The sequence below is a fragment of the Alligator mississippiensis genome, chromosome 4, assembly GCF_030867095.1.
Source record: "Alligator mississippiensis isolate rAllMis1 chromosome 4, rAllMis1, whole genome shotgun sequence".
NCBI lineage: Eukaryota > Metazoa > Chordata > Crocodylia > Alligatoridae > Alligator > Alligator mississippiensis.
In genome coordinates, this window is record NC_081827.1 from 147,355,709 (window position 1) to 147,382,167 (window position 26,459).

At 49.1% G+C, this 26,459-nt stretch overlaps 1 protein-coding gene across 6 annotated transcripts; it reads right to left on the reverse strand.

Annotated features, from left to right (window-relative positions):
- Window positions 1–1,318: 1,318 nt before the first annotated feature.
- PHC1 (polyhomeotic homolog 1) lies at window positions 1,319–26,459 on the reverse strand. 6 transcript variants are annotated; one of them, XM_019482278.2, is made up of 15 exons: window positions 26,136–26,453; window positions 19,585–19,789; window positions 18,785–18,895; window positions 17,193–17,270; window positions 16,127–16,276; window positions 14,917–15,072; window positions 13,282–13,789; window positions 12,154–12,923; window positions 10,882–11,029; window positions 10,464–10,675; window positions 9,146–9,260; window positions 4,538–4,646; window positions 3,701–3,851; window positions 2,943–3,174; window positions 1,319–2,547 (listed from the first exon to the last, which is right to left on the reverse strand). In XM_019482278.2, the coding sequence occupies exons 2-15, from the start codon at window positions 19,741–19,743 to the stop codon at window positions 2,393–2,395; spliced, it is 3,054 nt and encodes a 1,017-aa protein (XP_019337823.1). In that variant the 5' UTR covers window positions 19,744–19,789; window positions 26,136–26,453; the 3' UTR covers window positions 1,319–2,392. The 6 variants fall into 6 exon arrangements, with proteins under 6 accessions (XP_019337823.1, XP_006270660.1, XP_019337824.1 ...); XM_006270598.4 differs by having other exon boundaries at window positions 19,627–19,789; window positions 26,136–26,451; XM_019482279.2 differs by lacking the exon at window positions 14,917–15,072 and having other exon boundaries at window positions 26,136–26,451.

The window sequence follows — 26,459 nt, forward strand, 5'->3', positions numbered from 1 at the left end:
GCAAGGAAGGCTGTGAGCCTGGCAGAGGAGGCTCATGGAATTTAGCCTCCCTTCCCTCCCCTGGCCTGGGGCATGCAGCCTGCAGGCAGGAGAGGGAGGGGAGCGGACCCAGCAGCATCTCCATACCTCACCACTTGCAGCAGGCAAGACGATGCTGGGACTGGGCGAGAAGTGGGTGGAGCTGGGGCACCCCATCCCATAGCTCACCCCAGGATGCTGGCAACCCCCTAAACTCACCAGCTTAGCATGGGGCAGAGCAGTGCAGGGGCAGACCACATACAGCTCCCTGCCCAGTTGCATGCGGTCTTCATGAGGACTGGAGCCCTCAATGGGGCTCGCGCTTTGCCCCATGCCAAGCTGGTGGGGCTGATGGCTGCCACGCAGGCACCCCAGGGTGAGCTGTAGGCTTGCATGAGATGCGGGGTACCCCAGCACCACCTGGCAAAGTCAAGGGACCTGCCACGGGCTGGACCAAAAAAAAAAATAGTTCCACATGCTGAATCTAGCCTACAGACCACATTTTGCCTGCTCCTGTCCTAGACAATCATTTACCTAAGTTCCTAAAAATCTCTGGGGACAAAGCTCTCACAATTAATAGGCCCATACCCAAAACCACTTCGTAAACTTGCCACAAGTAAAATGGGGAGGAGGGCACTGTCAATGTCCTGCCACTGCAAGGCTAAGTAGTACCTAGGTAGTGACCATGTCAAGTTAAAGGAAATCAGATTCCTACAGACCACATCTATATTTCGCATCCACATTAGAAGCAAAGCTTTCTAGCACATTTAGACTGCCCAACTCTCCAACAATATAGTTAGTTGCTGCAGGACTGATGGATCAAGCCAGTCATGCCCGCCCCCAACCCATGTGCACTTGGGACAGAAGACCTCCAGTTTACGACACCTTGAGATTCTAGGATACCAGGCCAGGCTTCCTATCAAACTGTGAGCAGCTTGCTCTTTTCATGTTGGTTTTCAGATGGATCTAAGTCAACCTCTGCATGGACTGCTCTGAGCAGACTGGCAGAGTCAGGCCAATCTGACTCATGCTGCCACTGAAACAGATGATGGACACTTGAAAGTCCCACACTGCTAGCTTTTAGCAGGCATATCTCAGTCTTCCTGCTCCACAACGTTCTGGGAACATCCTTGCTTTGCTTTTATTAAAGCAAAGGGCCTCTGCCAGACCTGCTAGCAGAAACTGCAAACTGCTCTGCCAGCTCTAAAGAACAGTGACTGGGTCTCATGCACTTGTCAGGCAAACCCCAGCCCATCAAGTAGGCTCCTGAAGAGCAGCAACAGAGGCACAGTGCTCAGTCTTTGAAGCATTCTTTTTACTTAGGAAGAGAAATACTTGTTTTACAGCCAAAAATAAGAGGCCTGAGGCAGGTAGTACAACCCTGCCTGCTGAAAGTTTATCCCAGTAGCTCTCCTGTGGAGAGCACAGAAGAGACACAAAATAATACAAACTGAAAAGAGAACACTTAAAAAAATAAAATAAAGCCAGGTCATACTAATGTGGAGCCTCACCACTTTTGAAAACTCCTGCTTTGGATCCGTAAGCGGTGCCCCAGCCCCAGGGAGAGGTGCTGCAGGGTTCCCAAATGAACGCCTACTCAGAAGTGCTCAGATTAAACCCCTTCTACTGGCCGGTTTGGGGCAAGACAACACCGCAGTACTTACAGCCTTCACACTGTATCGCTGACAGAAACAGTAAAGCTAAGGCAGCTCCTAGTGATCTGGGCCTCCAAGGTTTGGTTCTTATACTGGAACAGGCACAAACCCTACTTGGGACCACAGTCTAGATACTTTCAAGAGCAGAATGGGAGGTGGCTCTGCTGCTCTTACCCATCTGCCCACCCCTGTAACATCTGTGATTTGCCCCAGCCCCCAAACTTCACACCAGACAAAGACATCTACTCCTAGTGTCAGCGCTGGGCAAGCTCCACTCTGCATCAAAGTTCTGGTGTGGCAAGAGGTTCAGATGAAACAAATGAGGATCTAGCAGCCCCGCAGTGGCAGGAAGGGGCTGGCATATCTCCATACCTCCCAAGAGCCTCTAATGAGGCAGAAAGAGGTCCTTATTCCCTTCCTAGGAGTTCCACCTTCTGTTCTTCACAGAGGGATTACTTAAGATTGAGATGCACTCATGGAACGAACAGTTTCAAGGCCTCAGGTAGAATTTTCTTCCCCCACATAGCACCATTGAGAGGCCAATACTTGGGCTTCCAAGTGGCAGTTTCACTCTTGAAAAATGTCCTCCCTCAACCTTTTGTTATGTAAGATCATGGACAATGGCCCTGTTCCCTCCCTCCACTGCCCAGCAGATAGCCCCCAAGGCTGGTGGGTGCTCTGGGGTCCAGACAGAAGGGAGACCTCAAGCACCAGGGCCATTAAGTCTCTTTGAGGACATTGATCTTGGCGCAAATCTTGAGGGCAGGGCCCAGCTTGATGTTCATGGCGCTCATCAGGTGCTCCTCCTTCAGCAGCAACAGAGCCTGGCCATCAATCTCCTGTGAGCGGAACTCCTCTGCAATCTCCTGGCAGCCTGCAATAGGGGTGAGAAGGAGGAGGCACAGTGAGACTGCCCACTGCCCCCACACTCCCTGTTTTGAGAGCTTGCCCTTGCTCTCATCTTGCCCTGCCAGCCTAACAAGTGAGAAAAAAACGTGGGTTAGGAAGCTCCCTAACCTACTGTCCCTAGGTTAGGGAGCTACAGGGGGGTGGACCATACTGTCTCCTCCAGCTCAGGATTCTCCTTAGTCAGGACCCATAGGGATAGGAGTGAGAAAGAACAAAAATAGAATGCACCAGCCTCCAGACTTCAATCTCCCTGTCGGCACCTTTCACCCCATGATATCAAAAAGGCACCTGAGAGTCCTCCCTGTTCTATCAGGACATATATCCAAGGGAAGGGGAGACCAGAGAGGGGCTTAAGCTCACCCTGCAGGGATGCGATGAACTCATACACCTCCTCCACGCTCCAGCGGCTGGGGTTACTGGACAGGAACACTGGGTTGATGCCATGTAGGTCAGGGGTAGGTGGGGCCATGCTGGAGTTGGTAAGGTCCCGGTCTCCATGACTGGCCCTCACTGACAGGGGTCCAGGGGATGTTGGAGACAAAGCCTCATCATAGCTGGAGTTGTCAGAGCCTCGACTGGAGTCTTCCTGGCCCTGCAGGTCCCACGTACCAGGCAGGTGCAGAGGAAAAAAAGGAAGACAGTCAAGGGTAACCTCGCAATATCAGGAGAAGCTTGGAGAGATCAGCTCCATGGTTTCTGCCTGAAGCAAATTCTCCACATACTATGCGAGTGGGAAATGGTCACACCAATACAGCCGCATCTGGGGTGGAATGAGACAGATATTTCTACAAGCAGAGCCACATTCACACCGCTGTAATGGGAGCACGGCAGAATAACATTTCCCCCAGGGTTTCTGATGGAAGGGGCAATTTACTGAGGCTGAATGGACTTTGGCTAAGACATCTGACTTAGCCATATAGCCATGGGAATTTTGTCCCCATCACCACAAATGGCCAGGATTTCTGTTTGCATCTCAGCCAAAGGAATATATCCAAAGCCCGAGAGGCAGGACATCCAACAGAAAGGATAAGAATAATGCCAATGGGGTTGAAGCTTGGCTGAGATACAAAAGTCAGAAGCCCCAGCACAGACCACCCCAGAAGGAAAGGTATCCTCACCCGGTGCCGCTTGCCCTGGATTTTGGCTCGAGCAATCTCCGAGCTGCTGCGCCGAGGCCCACGCCGACGCACACGGGCATAGTTAGCTTCCTGGAATTCCTTCATCTTCTTCCTCTGCATCCGAAACTGATGGCTGCAACTCACATTGTACCTTAAATAAGGAAGAGAAGAGAAGTCAAAGGAAACAGTTCTACTCTTCCTAATCCAAATGAAGACACAGGCTGGTCCAGAAGGCAGGGATACAGAATATGGGGGATGCCAACTCCCTGTTGTTATCAAGCACCATGGTCTGCTCCACCATAGCCAGCCCTTCTCCCAAAGGACATACTTGCTTTTGCACAACCAACATCTAGAGACCCTGAGCTGTGCACTAATCAGCTCCCTTCCCCCAAGGTGTAACAGGATCCACGAGAGCAACTTGCAACCAAAGGAGACAACATCTCCTGGCCTGATTTTCCCATGTGGTTTCTGCCTTATGCCCTTTGAGAGCTCAGAGCCCCATAGCCTGGGAAGACCATATAGCTAGCACAAGCGAGCAGAGTGTCAGTAACATGTCAGCTTGGACAGCTCTGGGTACAACTACCATAGACAAGGATCCTCCAAGATGTAGAAACATCCCAGGTGTAAGGTTGGGTGGCTGCACCCACCTCCTGCCAAACTAGTGAGCATCTTTTCATTGGATGGTCAAGGTACAGGTCCAATCCAGCAGGCTCTCCATGGCCAATGCAGTCCTGCCTAGAGGCCCAGAAGGACTGAGCTCTCCGCATCTCATTCAGGAAACAAAGGTGCCTACCCATAGGAAACAGACAGAGGAAGGACACAATGCCTGGCTGTTACCTTTTTGCACAGGTCATGGAGCAAAACCTCTTGGAGCCACGGAACTGGCTGGCTGGGGCATAATTCCCACAGTACTCACACTTCAGTAGGTTTGCTTTCTTGTCCAGCTCTAGGGAAACAGAGTGTGACACTGTTACAACCAAAGGAAGTATGTCAGCATTATGCACTGTTCCCACCTACCACCAGTGGTCAGAGATATGCACCAAATAAACTTAGCCAGGGGTCTATGGAGAGCCACCCAGTTGTCAGTCTGTACAGCTGGCAGCAGAGCTGCGCTGCTACCCAGCATGTCCATAAGAGGTGAGTAGTGGCATCACCTTCAGGAGTGGTTAGCTGCAACGTAAGCAGGAATAATTGACAAATAAGCAGCTGTGGACCAAGCAGCAGCAGCAGCACCACCAGGATATGGTGGGGACAGCAGGTGTCAATGTGTTCCCTCCTGAAAGGCCACATACATCCTTTGACGGTGCTGTGACATGGCGAGTACAGGATGCCACTATAATAAGCCTGCCCGGCCCCCAAGCATGGATCTACAATTCCTCAACAGTAGAGCAGGTGGAAAATGATGTCAGAATCTCAACAGTTGTGAAGGTTGACAAAGGCTGCAGCAGAATAAGAACTCCAATTGTCTTGGCTTCCTTGCCATTGGATCAAGGTCCCATTCTGTCAAGAACCGTGTGGAAGCTGCTGTGCAGCAACTTCTCCACAATAAAAGAAATCATATGCAGGCATCTTCCATGAGCAGGGCTGTGAGGTCTAAAAGATCCTAGTCATGAACTGGCATGAAGACAGCAATTACCAGGAGGTCATCTAGCTCTTGAATGAGGCAGGAGTGCAATTTGGCAATGGCAACTGCAACTGAACAGCCCTCATCAAGATCTGTTCAGCTCACCCCACATGGGGAGGGGGCTAGAAAAAGTGCCTTAAACATAATCTGCCTACCTTCTTCCTGACTGGATAACTGCATCCAATAGGATCACCTTCACTGTGGTCAAAATCATCTAATCAATTTTGGGACCTGGAGCCTCAGGACCCTCATGGACAATCCTAATAGTGAGCACCCAAAGTGCTGCACTGCAACTGTGGCTCAAGAACTCAGGCAAAAGAACACTGATGATGCTGTAGTAAGCAAGACCCAGCAAGTGGGAGATAGGCAGCTCAAAGAACAAGGACGTGGTTATATCCTCTTTTTGAAGGTAAGCAGGACTGAGAATGCTGACTTCACAGAGCTGGCTTGGTCATTAAGAATGAACTCATGAACCAACTCAATGAGTTCCCTGACTGCCTCATGACTGACTACCCGTCTTAAGTTGTGGGGAGCCAATACGCCACTGTCATCAGCATTTATGTCCTGACTCTTGACGCTGCTAACAAAATCAAGGAGGAATTCTATGCCAACTATGACCAAAGTCCTTTCTGACATTCTGGAGGGAGACAGACTTATTCTACTTGGCAACTTCAATGCCAGAGTTGGAAGGGACTCTGGCATCTGGACCAGAACCATAGGTAAGGAATGACTGGGAAAGGTCAAGTCCAATGGCATCCTCCTCTTGACCAAACGTGCGGAACAGGGTCACCATCACCAACACCCTATTCTGCCAGAAAAACAGGCAAAGACATCACGGCACCACCTGTGATCTAAACATTGGCACTTGATTGACGTCATTGTTTGTGCCCAGAACTGCAAAGATGCCCACATCATCCGAGCTATGCTAGGAGCTGACAACAGCCACGTTGATCACCCACTCATCCGCTTGATTATGCCACTGAAACTGGCTCCTGAACAACAGCTGTAACAGAAGCAATGCCACGGAAGATCAACACTGAAGGACTCACAGACCCAATCAAGCAAGAACTATTTCACCAGTGTCTCAACAAAAAACTGTCCAATCAACAACAATGGGTGAAAGTCAGCAATGCTGGGGAGTGTCTTCAAGTCCACCATCATCAGCGCCTATGAAGAGATACTTGGATTCTTTACCAGGACACATCAAGACTGGTTTGATGAGACTGACTGGGAGATCCAAGAATTGATCAACTGGAAACACAAGGCTTTCGTACTTGGCAGAATGATGCCAACCCCAAGTCAAAGAAACTGAATCTTCAACAAGCCAAGGCAGAAGTACAAAAGAGGTGGTGGAAAGAAAACGTGAAGGCCATTTAACATCTCGCTGACAACCACAATATACAGAGGTTTTTGGGTTGTTTTTTTTTTTTGGGGGGGGGGGGGAGGGGGGTTCCCAGTGCCATCAAAGCCATCTACAGTCTGAACACTCAGGGACCAACTGTCTTGAGGACTAAGGATGGAGAAGACTTGATCAAGGAAAGGGAAGCCCATCAACACCCATTGGAAGGAACATTTTGAAGACCTTTTCAGTCAAGACTCTGGTGTTGATAGGAGTACTCTGATCTTGGAATCCCTCCAACCCTTGATAAGGTGAGGGAAGTCATCAAGCAGATGAAGAACAAGGCATCTGGAATTGATGAAATCCCCACTGAAATATTCTAGTGGGTGGGGAGGAGCTCACATCATAGCTCCATGCCCTCATCTTATGGATCTGGAACGATGAGGAAATCCCAGATGACCTCAGAAATGCCAAGACCATGACAATCATCAAGAAGGGAGACAGGTCTTACTGTGGAAGTTACAGAGGGATTGCCTTGCTGTCCACTACAGGAAAGATCATTGTGAGAACCCTCCTGAACTGTCTCCTTCCACTTGCTAAACAGCTCCTTCTGGAACTTCAGTGTGGATTTAGGGCATCAAGAAGCAAAACTGACATGATCTTCACAGCTCACCAGCAGCAAGAAAAATGCCAGGAACAACATAAATCCCTCTACATGCCTTCAACTGTCAACCAAGAAGCACTGTGAAGGATCCTTCTCAAGTATGGATGCCCACCAAAATTTGTCACCATTCTTGACTGCTCCATTACAGCATGCAAGCGGCAATTCTCAGTAACAGATCTATCATAGATCCCTTTGCAGTTAAGATGGGAGTTCAGCAAGGATCTGTCATCACTCAAACACTCTTCTCAATATTCCTTACTGTGATGTTACATCTGACCACCAACAAGCTTCCAGTCAGAGTGGAGCTCCACTACCAAATGGATGGTAAGCTGTTTAATTTCAGCTGACTGAGCCAAAACCAAGCCCACCCCAACCTCAATCATTGAGCTCCAGTATGCTGATGTTGCTGTAGTTGGCTGATGCTGCTATAGTGGACTGATACTGATGATGCCAGAGGCAAACCTTCAGGCAATCATCAACGTCTTTACCAAGGCACGGAAGATAATGGGACTGCCACTTAACTTTACGGAAGACCAAAGTCCTCCCCATCAGCAAGCTCATAACGAGCAATCCTCAGCTCCAGTAATTCAGATTTTATGGCGAGACTCTGGAGAATGTTGAGTATCTCCCATACCTCAGAAGCCATCTCTCAGAGGAAGCTGACATTGATAAAGAAATCCAACATCACCTTAAAAGTGTAAGTGCATCCTTCAGATGCCTGAAGAAATGAGTGTTTGAAGACTGTGATATCAGATCCAAAACCAAGCTCATGGTTTATCAAGCAGTGTGATCCCCACCTTACTGTACAGAGCTGAGACATGGACAACATGCAAGAAACACCTCAAATTGCTAGAGAAGTACAAATGTTGCCTATGGAAGATCCTTCAAATCCAGTGGGAAGTTAGATGCACCAACATCAACACTCTGTCACAAGTAAACACCATGAGCATCAAGGCGAAGATCATCCAACATCAACTTTGTTCGGCCAGCCACGTCATCCAGACATCTGACTCCAGAAGCAAGTTTTGTCCTCCCAACTTAGTCAAGATGCACACTCAAGAGGAGGGCAGAGAAAAGCACTTAAAAATTATCTTCAAGGCCAACTTGAAAAAAATGTAACATCAACATCAAATCGTGGGAGACTATCACCCAAGACCACCGCAAATGAAGGAAAAGTCTACTGCCGGTATCTCAGTACTTTGAAAGCTTACAATGACAACAGGAAACAAAAGTGGGAGTAGCAAAAACAGAATGTTGTGGATCTAACCAAGCTTCCAGAGCCACCTACCCCACACAGAAACATATACCCAAATTGCAAGAGTCTGTCATTCCTGAAACAGCCTCATCAGTCATCTTTGGACCCAGAGATAAAGCAAACACGGAAGACAACCATCTTTGACCGTAAGGGATTGCCAATGGCTGAAATCTGTACAGAAGCCTTCTGGAGAAGGGTTCAAAGACAGTGGCAAAGTAGTCCTCTAATTGCTTTTAGTGGGTCTCCAAGTATGTCAGGCACCCTATTCCTCACAAAAGCAGATCTCCTCCTTCAGTTAACACTCTGCATACAACACAACCCCAAGACAGCCTTCCTATGGAGAAGACCAGACCCTTCATATCTTACTACTGCCAGGAGAGTTCCTAGTTAGTCTCCAACGGGTCTTCTTCTCCAGTTTCTCAGAAATGGAGATACTAGATGCAGGGCTTGATTTTGAACCTCCCTCTCCCACTCCCTCTGGAGAGAAGCCCATGTACACACGTGCACACATGGTGGAAATGCCATTTCTTTGACGTGTCAGGCTTCCCAGAGCTTCAACTCGCCTGCAGTTGCACCGTCTCCTCCCGAGGAGTTGCTGGACTGGTTCTCACTCTGCCCCAAGGGTGTTCCTCCTTGCAGTGGCTTCTCAGACTCTTTGAGGATCTGAGAACATCCCACCTGCAAAGGGGAAGAAAGACAGGCCAGTCAGCAAGCACACCTCCTCACCTGCAGTCTCTTCACCCCAATCTCAGAGCTCAATGGACCCCTCCTCACACACAGTGAGGGGATGGAACCACAAAGCAGTCATTCATTCCATACCAACCAACACCTCTTAGCGACTGCTTGCCCAGAACCCCAGAGTGCTCCCACACTGCTGTTGATGAAACACAAATAAATCAATATGGATGCTGTACTCAGTCACCTTTAATGAGCCATTGGCATGAATCTGTCACATCAGCAAGTGTGTCAGGAAGACATACTGCTGCTTATAAAATGTTCTGCTTTAAGAGCAGCTGCAAGTACCCCTCCCCCCTCGTATTATGAGTCAGGTTAGGATCACAGGAATGTAGGGTGGGAAGGGACCTCATGAAGTCACCTAGTCCAGCCCTCTGCTAAGGGCAAGATCATCCCTGACAAATATCTAACCTGCTCTAGAAAATTTTGGGATGGAGAGTCTACAACTTTTTTAAGTAGCCTGTCCTAATACCTGACCACCCTCATAGTCAGAAAGCTCCCATAATCTCCAATCTAAGTTTTCCCTGCTGCAGCTTGAGGCCATTGTTTCTAGTCCTGGCCCCTACAGGCAGAGAAAAGCCCATCTCCATCATATTTATACTTGCCCTTCAGGTATTTGAAGACTTACCAAATCCCCACTGTCTTCTCTTCTCCCAACTATACAGTCATAGTTCTTTCAGCCTTTCCTTCTAAGTCCTGCTTAGCAGATTGCTAATGGTTTTTGTCACTCTCAGCTGGAATCTTTCCAATCTGTCTACATCTTTCTTGAAGTGTGGGGCCAAAAACCAGGCCCAATACCCCAGTGCTGAAAAGAGTGGATGGATCACTTCTCTTGGTTTACAAGAGACTCTCGTTAATGCAACCCAGCATGCTTTTTTGGCAACAAGAGCACACTGTTGGCTCATACTCAGCTTGTAACCCGCAGGTCATTCTCCCCATGTTTGCACCTTCCATTCCCCTTTCCATCTAGCTTGTTAACTCCTGGCCTCTTTCCTTGGTGAAGGAAATTATGGACCAACCCTTTCCTTTACTCTGCAATGGTACCTGGAAAATTTTCCTGTGATGGTGTGAAAAGACTTGCCACACAGAAACTAGCTTCTACCCAAGGCAGCTTTGATTCCACCCCACCTGGAACCCAGCTCTTACCGGGAACGGCTCCGCCCCTTCCTGAATAACAAAGCCTTCAATGATGTGTGTTAGAATTTGGGGCTTCACAATGGCCTGTGGGGGTTTGGAGTCTCCAGTCTGTCGTGTCACCATTGCCAAGTTGGGGGCAGGAGTAGAGGCAGTGGTGGTAATGGACCCTGCTTCACTGGAGGGGGTGCTTGGGGTTACACTGGAGGCAGGCTCAGATTTCTCTAGAAAAACACATAAATAAAAGTCACTGTAAGAAACCAGGCCACTGGACCATCCAACTCAGCAAGCCCATCTTCTCTGTTCTAATCTCACTTCAGATAGCTTGTCCATTCAGTCTGGCATCCTGTTTGCTCCTATTCCCCTGCACAATACCAGATCAGACTCCTATTTCATCCAAAGCAATCAAAGCCCTTTGTAGCCCACTCACCTCCAAGGCCACTCTTCTCCTCAATGTTTTTTGGGCTGTCTGCTACAGGAGAGGACTTGGCAGGCAAGAGTGCAGTAGCACTGGGTGACTCCTCCTTCTCTTCCTCTGAATCTGCTTTGCGCTTCACTGCCAAGGTTTGGGGTTTGCCCTGTGGGAGAGAATAGGGAAAGACAGGTGAAGCAGAAAACCTATCAAGGGCCGCAGAGGAAATGCCCTGCACTGCCTTATCCTTTCACCTCCTCACCCTTCCAGCTCCAGCCTGGTTCCTTGTCATGGGAACACTTCAGACTCCCCACCAACACGTATCTAGACTGTCACACATTTGCCTAGTAGGGAACAAAACACCACAACAACAGTGTCTCCAGGAACATACCATCACCTTGCTGTCCTACCCTGACTTAGCAGCATCAGGACCCCAGCATCTCCAGGTAATAAACAAGAGACTCACATTGGCATGCTGAAAACCCAGCAAAAACCAGTGGCTTGGAGCCTGGCACATGGTTGCCAAACTAGTTGGCTGCTAGCTAAACTCTGCTAGTCACCAAAACATGTGAAACAGCAGCAGAGAGCCTTTTCTTGTTCTGGGGCCAGAGACTGTTACATGAACTCATGGTTTCAAAAAACAGCAGCCAAAGAGTTGAGAAACACAACAGCCCAAGTCTACCCTCAGCAATATTGGTGAAACCCACAGGAAACGTGGTTGCAGTGGATATCTGGTACAATGAAAGGTACTGGTTCAACATGTGAAGCAGAGACATCGGCACCAGTGAGACAGGGGCCCATGCAGCCTCAGGGAATGAAAATTATGCCTATGTTTTTTCCATGGAGGGACTCCTGGAAACATGGGTGCAGGTCGTCAGGGAATCCTCAGGGCCCTAAAGCAGGTCCTACTTTAGTGGCCAATGGCACAAACCAAAGGGTCTCTGATCCACCTCTAGTGGGGAGTTCAATTTTGACAGAATGTTCTCTGCCATGGTGTCTGCTGAGAGACAACAAAAAAGCCAGTCAATGCTAACTGGGATAGTGGGTTTGTGATGGAGAAACCCGTCTCATTTGGAGAATTGACACATGCCATGGACTGGCATGAGAATAACTCATGGTCATCAACCATTTGGAACCAGAGTTCTAGAGAGGAAAGGCCCCATGCTAAAGTTCCCAACTCCCCCCCATCTGACTAGTCTAAGGTTCATTTGAAATGGGTGCCCTAAGCATAAGCCAAAAGGGGATGCCTCCAAACCCCACAGCCCCAAACACACACACTACATCACTTACTGGCAACTGGACAGACTGCATGTAGAATGCTCCTGGCACCTGAGCCATGACTGGTGGTGAAGCTGTGCTCTTCACCATGTGCGCCGTGCCTTGAACTTGAGCCAAGTTGACCCCAGTAGTGAGGGGAGGGGCTTCCTGTGGGGAAGTTGTAACAGTGGATGCCTGGGAGGATGGGGAAGCAGCATGGGCTTGAGAAACAGGCTGGACCACGGCTGGCATCCCCCGGGGAGCAGGCACTGCGGTGGTGATCTGAGCCAAACCCAAGGCCTGGGCTTGGGCTGAGCCCTGCTGGCGGCTCCCCACTACTTGCACTGGGATGTGGGGTGGGGGCTGCTGCGCTGCTGACATTTTGACAGCCCCCAGCTGAGGAGGTTTGATGGGGGCCACAGGGGGCTTGGACTGAATGGGAACAGGCGACTTGGTAGCTTGCTGACATGAGACATCCTGCTGGAGCTGTATGGGCTGAGGCTGGGACTGCAGCATGGGCTGAACCACAAGGGTCTGAGCCTGCTGCTGACTTTGAGGTGGCAGAGCCTGCTGTGGCAAGGGTGGCACTTGCTGTTGCTGCTGCTGGGTTAGAGGTGGTTGTTGTTGCTGCTGCTGCTGAGCCAGCTGGAGGTGGGTGGCGGTATGGAGGAGCTGGGATTGGCGGTGCTGAAATTGCTGCTGGTGATGAATGGCAATCTGCTGCTGGATCACCACTTGCTTCTGCAGGTGAATCTGCTGTTGCTGCTGGATCAGCGAGTGGGGCTGGATCTGCGTGTAGGTGGCTACAGAGGGACAAGAATGACAGAGGACAGCGTTAACAACAAAGCAGCAGCCCAGAGACAGGCAGACTGGAATACAGGACCCTTCCACTTCCACCAGGTGACTTCCAAAACCTTGCTCTAACAGGAGCCACCACAACTTTCCGGCAGAAGATGGAAAAGCCCACAACCGTCTTCCCCTTGTCTCCCTGTGGGGTGACACTCCATGAAGAAGGGCACACTGGAAGGGTGGAAATAAGAAGGCTACTTAAGAAGCTCTCCCTGCTGGGTTTTAAGAAGGCAGTGTTGAGTGAAAAAGCTGGGCCTAGGAACTGAAGCAGAAGGGGGCAGCAGCAGAGGTGAAAACAGGACTGTTGCTTACCGGAGCTGATCAAGGTCTGGCTGGGCGCTGGGGTAGCTGTCCTGGTCAGGTTCATGCCCACTGTTTGCTGCCCGCTGCCATCTGCTTCAGCTTTCTTTGCTGCTGCTGCTGCTGCATTCTCCATCTCTGTCTGGCTTCCCTGACTCACTGTTACTCCCTGGGCAGCTGCAACTGGCAGTGGCTGAACCACCCCAGTACCTTTCCTCTGGCAGCTGCTGGCAGGGCCAGCTGAGTTTGCCTGGCTTAGACCTGCAGTGGCTTGGCTCCCGCCACCTGCCACCATACCCCCAGAGACACTGTTACTGCCTGCTGCCCCCTGACTAAGGTTGAGAGACTGGCCTGTACTACCGGAAGAGGCTTGTGCTACTGCCAAGGTCTGGCCAGCACTGGTGGCCTGTGGTAGGCCCGAAGTCTGGGAGTTTCCTTGTAAGGCTGCCTTCTGAGCAGAGCCCTGAAGCTGGGCATTAGTGGCTGAGGTCTGTTGGCTCCTCACAGCCAAATTCTGCACCTAGAAACACACAGAAAACACAGTCCATTTGTTCAGGTCACCTTTACAGATGCCTATTGCCTCACAGTATGACAGAGGTGGGGAACTGAGGAACACCACAGAAGATCCAGTCTGACTTCACTACCAGACTTGGTCCACAGACTCTAGATCCCCACATATGGATTTGGCCAGGACTGGAGGTGCTGCCCTCCTGACGGAACCATCTCTTGGAAAGAATCAAACCTGAACTTCCTCTTGCCCCAGCTCTGATAGAAGTTAAAGATCCCATGGCACCTTCTGAATGAACCTAAGAATACTATTCCCATTGGAGAGATGATTCTGTTGCCACAAGCTATGCAAGACTCAGTAACTCCCCTTTTACTTTTGAGGCAGACTCCCTGGGTACAGGGCTCTCCACTTGTGAGGCCCAGATCTCTCCTCGCTGCCTGCAGGCCCCTCAGATCTCTCCAGTTTATCCTTGCTCTTTGGTGTTGCCATCTTCTTCACTGATTCCCCCTCCATTGGCTGTGTTGTCTTCAAGCATGATGACAGCTGACTTTACTCAAAAAAAAAAAAAATAAAAAAAAAAACACACACCAGGCACAGAGACAGATGGGAGGCAACTGCAGCAGAGGCAAAAAGGAGCAGAGGCTCAGCTGGTCAAAAACCAAGCCTCCAGATATTCCAGGAATAGTCAAGAAAGTCAAGACAAGTGACAGGCCTGGAGGACCTCCTACAAATTAAAGCAAGGGATGAATCCCGGGGCCTGGTCAGTCTTTGGCTTCTTTAAGACTTACCAAAGGGGTAACAGGCTAATGCTGACAAAGGCTCTTTACTGGGGAGCACATATCCCACTGGAAACCAGCCCCAGAACCCTGCACTCAGTAATATGGGAGTTGCCAAGCAATCATAAAGATGGGAATGGCTCCAGTGGTGGGTCACTCCAGGAAGTGAGGCAAAAAACGAATCCTCACTTTGGAGGCAAGACATCAGTGTGTTAACCCATGGGCACGAGAGAACAAAGCCTGTGGCCTGCAGTGATACAAGGGTCAGAAAAGGCAGGCAGAATGGAGCAAGCCCTCTACAGAGATAGACAGACTGGAGAGAGGGGTGCATGTGTGTGGGGGAGTGGAGGGGGCGGCACTGACCTGGTCTGTGTCTGTGTGGACCCCAGGAGACTGAGCGGGTGGCACCTCCTGCTGGACAGCAGCCACAGCCCCGTTAGGCATCAGGATGAGCTGGGAGGTAAGAGGCACATTGCGGCCCAAGGTCCGGTTCACCTGCAACAGGTTCCCCAGCTGCGGCTGTTGGGGGAGGGTTGGGTAGTGTGAAGAGCAGGAGGAGTGGAGGGGAAGAGAAAGAGCAAGAGAGAGAGAGAGAGAGAGAGAAAGAAAGCGAACCACAAGAGGATTACAAAGCAAAACTGGGCTGCAGCATTCCCGACCCGCCCAGTGTTGTGTTTTAGAGTACAGCCCTAAGGACCATGGAACTGGGGACAGCATTCCTGTGGGGAGGTGCTGCCTTCTAGAACACATGGGGAAGCTGGAGGGCTGCCATAGGGTCATCTGGGACAACTAAGAGACTGGGATTTTATTTCTAGATGTCTGTCTGGGATTGGCAGAGAAATAGGCACAACAGCAGCCAGGGATGGCTGGAGGGAAGGGGATTATAAAACAGAGCCCAAGATGGGTTGAGAGGAAGGGAGTTATTTTTTTTTAGATACAAACTGACCCCAGGGATGACCATGGAAAAAGTTAATTTTTGATACACAGCCTTACCCAGGATTGATTTGGAGAACGATGTACACCTTTCACACCAATGTCTGTACTCAGGCTTGGCCAAGAGACAACCACCATTTCTGAGTTACATACCTGAGCTTGGGAATGTTTGAAGAAAATAATTTGCCAGATAAATACCTGTTCCAAAACTGGTTGAGAGGAGAAGCTTATATTTCAGATCAGTAACCAAGCCTGGGATTTGCTAAGAGGGGACAGTTATTTTACGTGCACACCTAGTCTAGCGAGAAGTGCCATGGGATCTTTGCCATTCATACAGAGCAGAGAAAACCCAGATCTTAAAAGTTTCATCCACTGATTCTCCCTATGCAGCAGAACATATTGAACTTAGTATATCCACTTTAGAAAGCCGAGTCAATCCTACTCTAGATCAAACCTATGGACCCAAGCACTAGAGATTTCCAATCTGGATTTAAACTATCTCGTATTATCCCTTAGTCAGCTACATCCAAGTCAAGGATTGATCTCAAAACAGGGATTTATTTTGGCGATCACATAAGAGCCCTGGATTGTCTGAACAGCCAGGATTAGGTGGGGACAAGTTCTACATGCAATCTCTTACCCGGAGGTACATCTGGGCCTGCGATTGGTTGAGAGGCGGTGAGGTGGCATTCCCCAGGAGCACAGACTGCGTCAAGGTGGCGGTGCTGGGGGAGCTCACACTCTGCGAGCGGCTGATGAGTTGGGCAGCTGATGTGGTGGCTAGATTGATCTTCAAACAGAGAAGAGTCCCAAATCTCACTGGTAGAACTAGGGTCAGAGACAAGGCCTCCACAACCCAGCATGACAGCTCACTCACCACAGCAAGATAGGAAATGGCACTCTAAGGCCAGGCCTTTCCCTGTTGCCTATAACATGAACTGGAAGGGATCAGGGAGACCTTGTCTATACCACAGAGCATGACTCACAGCCCCACTGCTTCCCTCCCTTAAGGGAGCATTACCTTGTTAGCCAGGGTGAGGAAAAAAAAACAAAACAGGCAGGTTTCAGCACCAGCAGTTGTTCTAGGCCCCTCATTAGTGTCTAGGATCTCTTGCACTAAGCCCTGGACACTATCTCCCTACATAATGCAGGTCTGAGCGTTAGCATCCATCACTCAAGCTGATGGACACCTGTGCTGCTAGTAAGGGGCTCCAACACCTTATGAGGAACAGGCTCCTTTTCCCCACATGCTGCTAACATTTCATGCAATGACACATTCCCAGCCTCCTCCCACCCCAATCCAATAAGCACCCCATCAATTCTCTGGCCATTTCCAGCCTCTTCAGTACCACCTACAAAGCTCTGGCATACTGACACCCAATGACTGCTCCTCCTGCTCTCCCAAACAGGAGCCTTCCAGCTGCTGGTCCTGCCCTGAGGCACAATCTCTCCATCACCCCATTCTTTCACCATAAGAGATCACTTCTCATTTTCCTAGCCAAAGATGCCTTTCGCACCACAAGACCTGAGCCCTCTAGGTTACCTAACCCTCATTCATAATTACAGTGCCCAATATCCTTGTTGTTGCCAGTTTGCACCCACAAGCCATGGCTTCCCACCATCTTCAGCAACTTTGTGCCACTGGAAGCCTGTTCTCCAAAAGGGGAGAAGTGAAGAGGCAGAAAGGCGAGAAAGTGTTTACTTACAGAGGCCTGGGTGGTGGTGGTCTGTTGGGGGGTGCTGGTGTTGGGCGAGCTTGCTTGTCTGCTAGCTGCAATTGTAGCCTGGGAGAAAAGGAAAGATGAGAGTATATGAGCATCTAGAGTGGACCTCCCAATTCTATTCCAAAATTTAGCCAAGACAGAGTGGCCAATCCCATCACTGATGCCAGCCCGAACCCCTACAAGTTGGAGTACAACTCAGCCATGGCAAGTCCCTGCTTCCCCTTCAATGGAACCAGGCACATACAGCAACTTGGCAAAGCTCCTCTTCCCACATCAGGTCTTGAACCACTTTACTGTTACCTGCTATACAAGCCTCCCTTGGGAATTCATTAGGGATGCTGCGCTAACAACACACCTCACATTAAATCAAAGCAGTGAAAACTTAGTACATGCCATCCTCTCACCCAGGCCAAAGGCAAACACTCTTCCATTCCCACTTCTACTTACAGCACATGCCAAACAGCCAATCACAACCCCACTCTGACCAGGTCCCCTTGCTCCCCAGGCCAGTATTTTTGTGGATACTAGGTAAAGCAGTTCAGTTTAGGTTTAGGAGCACTGGAAAGATGGCATCCATAGGGGATACATTTCAAATTAGGGTGCCTGTGGTCTCCGGAATACAGTAGCTGTTGGGCTAGAAGGTGTGTGCCTGCGGATGGAGATGGTATGTCCCATTATGTGAGTTGGCTTCTCAGTCCCTCACCTTTGTGATTGAAGGCTGTTGCCCATTCAATGAACTCAGCATCAACTGCTTCACAAACAGTTCAGCCCCCTTGGAGAGTACTTCCTACCCCACAAAATTGCAGTCAGGGACCTGGGAAAGTTATCCCCTGAGCTGTGCAGCATGCAAGCAGTTACAGAAAGTGATACCAGACACAAGGTAAACTTATCAGATGGCTGACTGAGGCCATTCTGTCTATTACATACAATCATCTTCAGGGCAGGGTAACATGTGACAGAAAAAGTAGCTGTCTGTGAAGACTGTGTCCAATAGCCAACTACTGTGCAAATATTTGGTATAAATAAACAAACCTTAATTTAAAAAATGCTGCACCAGATCTATTCAAGGTTCATCATTAAAAGATGTGAGGGGACACAAAAACAGACTGCTAGAAAAAAAAGTGTTAGGCAGAAAGATATAAAAAATTTCCAGTTGTAATGTGGAAAAATAAACTAACAAGTTGCACAGAAAAATTCAAAAGATGGAAAACCTACTTTAATGTAACATTTCAAACTGAAAGACAAGCTCATAAAACTCAAATTGTTGCCCATTTTACATTCATCTCAAAATGTAACCATTTCCGCTACCTCTACAATAATCTGTGTCTTATTTAAGGGCAATGGCAGATGTTGGTAATATACTTCCCAGTTAACAGTATATCACTGGAAACCCCAAAGAACTATTTCAGAACTCCCCCCATGAGCACCTGGTTTATCATCATCAGGCAGGTGAATTACCATAGCAACAAGGAGCCCTAGTCACATTCCAGAAACCGCATGGCATTCAATGATGTACATGCATAAAATAGTGAGGCAGTCCCAAGGGATAAGCAATCCTTTCCTTGATAACTCACCTGCTGGACAGCAGCCAGGCTGTGGAGTTGGGCAGTGTTAAGCTGCTGTTGGAGCATAAACTGGTGGAAGTACTGGGCTGCATTGGGTTGTCTCTGCAGGGCCTGAAGGGCCTGGAGAAAGGAAAAGCTTTCAAAAAGAGACCCCCACTTCCATAGAGTGTGCCCATGGGGTGCAGTCCAAGACACTAAAGGATCTAAAGAACTGTCACAAGACCATCCAAAGCCTGAATGGTGTGAGTACACAAGCCACTGGATTAAGTCTAGAAGGAAGACACAGGACATCAGATGGGACAGTATAGCCAGCGATGAGATACTAGACCCAACTGATCATAAGTGTATTTCAGGAAGTGCAGTAACCAGACTTAAAGAATTCAGGAAGATGTACGTTTCAGTGCTAAAAGAGAAGGACAAATGCCCTTAATGAAACCCAGTTGTGTATTATGCAGAGGAGCTGGGATACCGAGCTGCATGACTCCATTGTCTGGCTCTAGGGCAGCAGGACAAAAGTTTGGTTTTGCCCGAGAATACAGTCCAACAGACCAAGAGGCTGAATCCTGGACAAAGTGAACCAACAGCTCCTCCAGTGAGACAGGGAACAGAATATCAGACTATAAAGCCAAGGTCTGGTCAGGCTGGACACCTCCCATCTTCCTAGGCTTGAAGATATGCCAAACCCATGACCAGAATCCCACTGACATTTGATCACAATCGGTGACATTTGAAAAAACAGAGGGAGGCAGTAGGGTACTTCCCCTTGCGAGGTTTTCTCCCCACCCTGCTCCCCCTTTCCTCCTTCCCACCTTGTTGTCCTGTCCAGCTCCCGAACACAAGTTTCTTCTCACCTGGACCGCCTGTCGCTCATACAGCGACATCTGAGAAATCTGTGGGCGAGTACTTCCTCCAGACCCTGAACTCCCATTGGTGGAGCTGGAGGAGTTCTGCTCACTTTCAGTCTCCATGGTGACAGGTCCCAGGGACCTCAAACTGAGGGAACTGACTCAAGACCTAAGTCAAAGAAAATAAAAAAAACTCAGCTGCACAAAGCCAGAGGTTTCCAAACTTTTTCTTATTGCATCCCCCCTTCCAGACTTACCAAATGTCCATGTACTCCTACTAGCATGTTTTATATTTTAACCCCCTAAATGGCCAATTATTATTATAATGAAATTAAATCAGCCATTACACAATTTTTCCCACATACCCCCAGAGATGTCTTGCGTACCCCCAGGGGTACACGTACCACAGTTTGGAAACCCCTGCACTAAGGAAAGAACCAAACTTTTGCTCCACTGTATTGCTGATGGCTTTTTAACTTGAAGAAGCCAGCCCTGGGTTCCCCTACCAGTGCCCCAGTGCTGCCCAGCAGGCCCCCAGGTTAGACCCATCATTTAACCTAACATATGGTCATCATTTATCATTACAATTATAAATGAAATGCGTGCAATGGCAGTTACATGGCCACACCTGGGCTCTTATAAAGGCATGACAGTGAAGTACCAGCTATATACCATTCAGGGAATTATAGAGTTACAGAACAAATTGAGTTAGTTTAAAATGCAGAGAACTGGGAAGTAGTGCAGTGTGCAACTTGTCATCCATCTCCCTCCTCCCAGTTCCTGAACCTTTTCTCCCCTGTCCAACAAATCTAACTTCTAGCTCCATCTTCCTGCTAGTCAATCTAGCTAATGCATCCCCTTCCTGCTCAGCTCGTCACACTGATTGACTCTTCCCCTCCTGGCTGAACTATAGACCCAGAGTGTTTATGGACTGTTAGACTGAGACCTGGCAGCCAGGCAGAACGTTGTGCTGAGACAGCGCCGTGAGAGCCAGGAATTTTGGGCAGGTGAGGACCAACCAACAGGAATGAACTGGGTCACTCAGGGAATGCGAGTCAGAGCAAGGGTACCAGAGGTTTTCCAACTTTGCCTCGGTGGAGCCCAACTTTCCAGCAGCAGAAAGATGGAGGTTAGTGAAAAATTGGACAAAGGCAGATGAAGCGGGAAGCCCTTGTCCATGTGGTTTCTAGCAAAAAGTTAGATGTGCTGGGAAATACCAGCAGGGTCTGTTGGCAATAGAAAATGAGGGCCGCAAATGGAGAGCAACATAGATGAATCAGAGAAGGGCAAGGACAGTGCTGGTTGGAAATTCTCTCAAATTTGCAAAATGCCAATTTTTCATTTATTTTTAACAAAACCATGGTGTGGAAACGTGTCCCTTACAAGTCTTGCAGCATACACAGGTTGGAAATCTGGCCAATTTCCCGATAGTTCACCTGCTCAATTCCTCAGCACCCTGCCTAGAAGAGTACCTACAATCAGGACTCCCGGATTACCAACTACCCACAGCATCAGAGCAGCCCCATCATGCAGGCTTCCCTATAGATTAGACTGCCTCTGATTCTTGGGCACCCTGGCCCCAGAGCTGTCTTCACAAGCTATGGACAATGGAAGGCATGGAGCCCCAAACCGGAGCTGGCAGCAAGGCAGGTTTGTCATGGAACAAGCCACCCTGGAGTATCTGGCACCTACTAACTGAAAGGAAAATAATTCCTGTCAGTTGTGCTGTTGCCCACTATCAATTATTAGTAGTTTCAAATGACACTACAAAGCTGACAACAACCATCTCAATTTCAGCTGGCAGCTGCCAGTGATCCCCTAGAGCATATTTCATTTCAGATGCTTGATATTTCCAAAACAAAATAATGTAGGATTTCTGCAAAAATAAAGTTCACATTTTTGTTTTTTGCTCTCCCTTGGGATGAAATGTTTCCTCAGCACTCAAAGAGTCATCCTAAACAGAAATCCAATTCCCTAGCCTCATCTAATTAGGAATCAATGCAGTCCTGAATCACCTCATCCCACCATTTCCTGATCTATAGTCTAACGGCCCCTATGGAACACAGAATGCATCATTACAGGATATCCCCCTCGGACACAACATGCATAGTAGCTACATGTCCAAGATTTTTAACAATGAAAACATCCTCTTCTCCACCAGCTATTACACAGAAACAGCCTTATTATAAATTCAGCAAACAGGCAACTCAGTCACATCCCAGCCATGAGTTTTAAAATCTAGGATGCTTGCTTGCAGACTGCTTCCTGCCCCAGCTAGAGTATAACATTACTATTTAGATTTCAGCTGGTTTAACTAATAAACTGCTCCCTAGTTTTAAGAATAAATTAGTAACTAGCACCTCCCCTGCTCCCTATCTACTGGCCTGCATTCCCCCTGCCATTCCAGTTGCGAAGCCTAATTTAAATGACTGCTGATGCCTTCCTGAAGGACTCTTTTAAACCCAGCAAGAATACCTAATCAATAAATCTAGCTACAAGTCAAAGCTCTAGAAAAAACAATTCTATTCTGTTGAAAATTTCCCCAAGGTTGCAGCTGTATGAAATATAAAAAATAAATCAAGATTGAAAATACATGACATGGAGTAGACCTGAAGGGAGAGAATGCAGATTTTTATACCAAAAGAAACTAAGGCACAGATACAAAGTAATTCACACAGGGTTAGAAGATAAATCAGTAGCAGTGCTAGAAACAAGCAGCAAGTGTTCTTGTGCTCTTTTAGTAACCTGCTGCTGTTTAATTTGGGTTTCTTGCGTTCTTAGGGGAGGCACACATGGACTACAATGGGAGCTAAACTGAGTCCCTTTCACATATAAAAACCTCTGTGAAATACAGCCTCTTCCGAGGTGAAGGAACGACAATAAATTATTGTTCATTACATTTGGCAGAAGGTATTTCTGGTCAAGGGCCTAGGAAGAAAAGGGGGTACAAACCTTCACTTTTCAGAAGTGCCACACTTTTGCATTCACATACATTTGAAATATTTTACGGGAGAAACAGGGTTTGAAATGTTTAAACACACAGAGCATTTCAGCCACAAACTGATGTACAGTACCATGCTGTGGCCCCTACAATAAAGCGCTTTAAAAAAGAGAAGGGGAAAAGAGAAAAGGGGGGGGGGAAGGGGGATGGGAAAGAGAAGAAAAAAAAAAAAGAATCAGCGCTGGCATGCAGCAACAGTGTTCTCCAGCCAAGGGGCTGATCAGTCCTGTGGTTCTATTCCCAATTTGGGGAGCGGGCAGGGGAGGGAATTTGAAGTGAACAGTCAACATTTGCTGGGGGGAAGAAGGGTGGGGTACATGCAGTATTGTGAGATGCCTGGAGGACCAAACTATTAGGGCTATGCGAAACTTTGGTCCCCGATTCGATTCGGCGGAGATTTGGTGGCCAAATCCAAATCAAATCAGAGGACCCTTTAAACTCTCCAAATCGAATTGGACCCATCTGAATTAATTCAGAGAAATCCGGTGATTCAGACATAGACACAGCTTTAAATGTTTTTTCTACATACCTCTAGGTAGCAGGCAGTTCATGAATGCTGCAGTGCCAGGGCGCATGGAGTGACCCACAGAAGTGTGGGGGGCACCCCAGCGCACTTGGCAGCAGACCTGAAAGTGGACCATAAGCAATTCCGGTCCTTTTCCGGGTCTGCCAGGGAGTGTGTAGGGGGCCCCCCACGCCTCCCTGGCTTGGCAACTGGTGCCTCCTGGGTCTAGGAGGGCACCCAGGGTCCCCCCCAGGGCCAATCGTCGAGCTGGGGGGGGGGGGGGGGGGGGGGGGAGTTGGTGCAGAGGGGGTCCCCCTGCGCACTCCATGGCGGACCCAGAAGTACTTCTGGTCTGCTTCCGGGTTTGCCGCTGAGCACGTGGAGACCCCCCCTAACTCCTGTGGGACGCTCCATCTGCCCAAGCATCACAGCATTCACAAGCCATGCTGGTACCTCAAGATATGTAGAAAAAGCTTTTAAAACTGTGTCTACGTCTGAATCACTGATTCTCCAAATCAGCACTGAAACTTCAGATTCAGCAAAATCAAATCAGGGACAGTGATCCGAATCAACAAATCAAACCACAGTCCCCAATTCGGGCCGAATCCGAATTGAATAGGGCCCACTTCGCACACCCCTACAAGCTACCACGTGCACCCGAAATGAAAAGAAGAACAGCACAGGATAGTACCTGCTCCCTCCGTGTATGTTTCTGTCAGGCTTTTGAGTGTTTTATTGGGCTTGTACATCTGTACTTTCAGATTCTGAAAATTTCAAAGACATTTCAAAGGTGTTTGGAATGTTTCAAATGTCACATCTATCCACAGCCAGACAAGACTCACTCAACCAAATCCACCCCAGAAAAAAAACAACAAAAAAAACAAGGCCAAGATCAGTCTGTGGTGTGTCAGTAACAGGCATCTGTGCTCGTACATGTCTATCTGGAATGTGGGTTACCTTAGAGCATGACAGAAAGCCAGGAGAGGATAATGCAGGAAGAATGGGAAGAAAGAGAGAACAGAGGGGGAACTTGGAGAAGAGCATACTGGCTCAACCCGCAGTTTGGGAAAGGAAGGAGATTCCCATGCGTAAGTCATGAAGAACAAAACTGGGGTGGGGAGGGAGGGTTAGGAGAGCTGGGTGGAAAAAATGCAGTGGAAGAGAGTCAAAAGAGGGAACAGCAACAAAGAATGACACAGCCCAATCCTTCACAGGACAAATACCTATTCCTGTCAGATTCACAAATGCAGCAGTCCTCTTCATTCAGCCTATCTGCACCCGTTGGACCAGAACAGCACCATAATTACGCTTTGTCTGGTTAAGTTCTGAAGCTTCATTACTGAGGAGTTTTTAGGCAACATCCAACAACTGCAGCACCAGGCCCACAGAAAACTGACACAAATGATTTATTAGCTTATGTTATGGACACCTCCCCACTCTGCTCACGCAGAACCACTTCACTCACCATAGTCTACAAGTGCTAAACAAGCTGCAAAGCAAAACTATGAGGATGTGTTCAGACCTATGGATGCAGTTTAAATTGTAACTGAATGAGAAGGTTGGCTGATAGCTCTTCTAAATTTAGCGTGTCGAGTCCCTCGTGCTGATCTGATCAGGAGCTATACCAGGAAGTATCTGTCTTACAACAGCTCTGTTGTGACCTGTGACATGGTCACAGTTGTCATTACACTGCACCCCACAGCCACCTGAGGCTTTGCCACAACAGCAGGGACACAGCTCCTATTCTACACTGTTGAGCTGCATCAGACAAAGGAATAAATCTGTGTACGCCTTTAGGTCTATGGCAAACAATGAAACATTTCTGATGCTATCCAGAAGGCACAAACACACAATGTGCTATACCATGTACATACAATCCAACACAGCCGCAGCATAGAGTGAGATGGAGTTCTGTTGAGGGAAAATTCATTGCAAGGTACTGAGGTACAGAACAGGCAGAAAGAGGCAAGTGTCACAGACAAGCCAGCAAGGCAAGAAGAAACTTGCACCAACATCAACCATCGATATAATCAGAGATTTGCATGGCAAGCCACATGAGGAAAGGCTGAGGGCCTTAGGACTCTTCAGCCTGAAAAAGAGAAGGCTGAGACAGGACTTGGTGGAAGCTTACATTAGCAGAGTACACATCAGGGGTTTGGCGAACAACTGTTCACCAGGGCACCCTTGGGGAAAACCAGGAGTAATGGCCACAAACTCCTGGCAGGCCATTTTAGGCTCAACATTAGGAAAAACTTCTTCACAGGGTGTCCAGACTGTGGAATAAGCTCCTTCTAGAGGTGGTGCAATCGCCTACCCTGGAAATCTTAAAGAGGAGACTGGACAATCACCTTGCTGGGGTCACCTGACCCCCAGGTGTCTTTCCTGCCTGGTGCAGGGGGCTGCACCCAATGATCTTCCAAGGTCCCTTCCAGCCCCTTACAGTCTATGAATCTGGTGCTACCAGAGCATGGGACAGTAAACGTGAAGCACAAAAGGTGCTACCAGAGCTAAGACAGCAACACAGAGGAGGTAAGACATGCCAGTCTGAAGCCATGCAGAAGGGTAAAGGCAAGGCAGCACGTTACAGCAGCGATTCTCCGGCAGGGCGTTGCAGCACCCTAGTGCTGTGCCTTGTGAGTGCTGTTAGGGGGGCAAATACGGCTCACAATGCGACCCAGAGATTTCACATAGGAACCCAGTGCGCTAAACACATTCTGGCCCTGGGCAGGAGAAAAAGGTGGCTCTTGTTTTTCCGCAATCAAACAAGGAGCGAACAGTGCATGCTGGCATCTCCCAAGGGCTGCCCCCCGCCGAACAACGGCTGCCTCAGTCTAAGCGGCCGAGATGCGCCGCTGCAGGGGGCGTGTCTGTATGTGTGTGTGTCTACGGCAGTGTGTCCGTGCCCGTGCCCGTGCCCCCCCGGCCGCGCCCCCCGTTCTCTCACGCGCAGAGACAAACCAGGCCCAGCCCCGGCCCGGCCCGGCCCGGCGCTGCACGAGGGGGCGTTACCTCACTCCTGCCGTCCCGCTCCGCTCTGCTCCGCGCCGCCCGCGCGGGCACAGCGCGCGCGCTTCATGGGGCCGACGGCGGCCGCGCCGGGCCAAGCCGCGCCAGGCCTGGCCTCGCGCCCGCTGCCGCCACCGCCGCCGCGCACACTCCCGCCTCGCTCTCGCGCCCTCTTTTTTTTTTTTTTTTTTTTCCTCTCTCTCTCTCTTTGGGCCCCGCTCCTCCCACCGTCACTTCCGGCCACTGAGTGAGAGAGAGAGAGAGAGAGAGAGAGAAAGAAAAAGAGAGAGCGCACTTCCGAGGCACGTGACCACCCCCTCCCTCCAG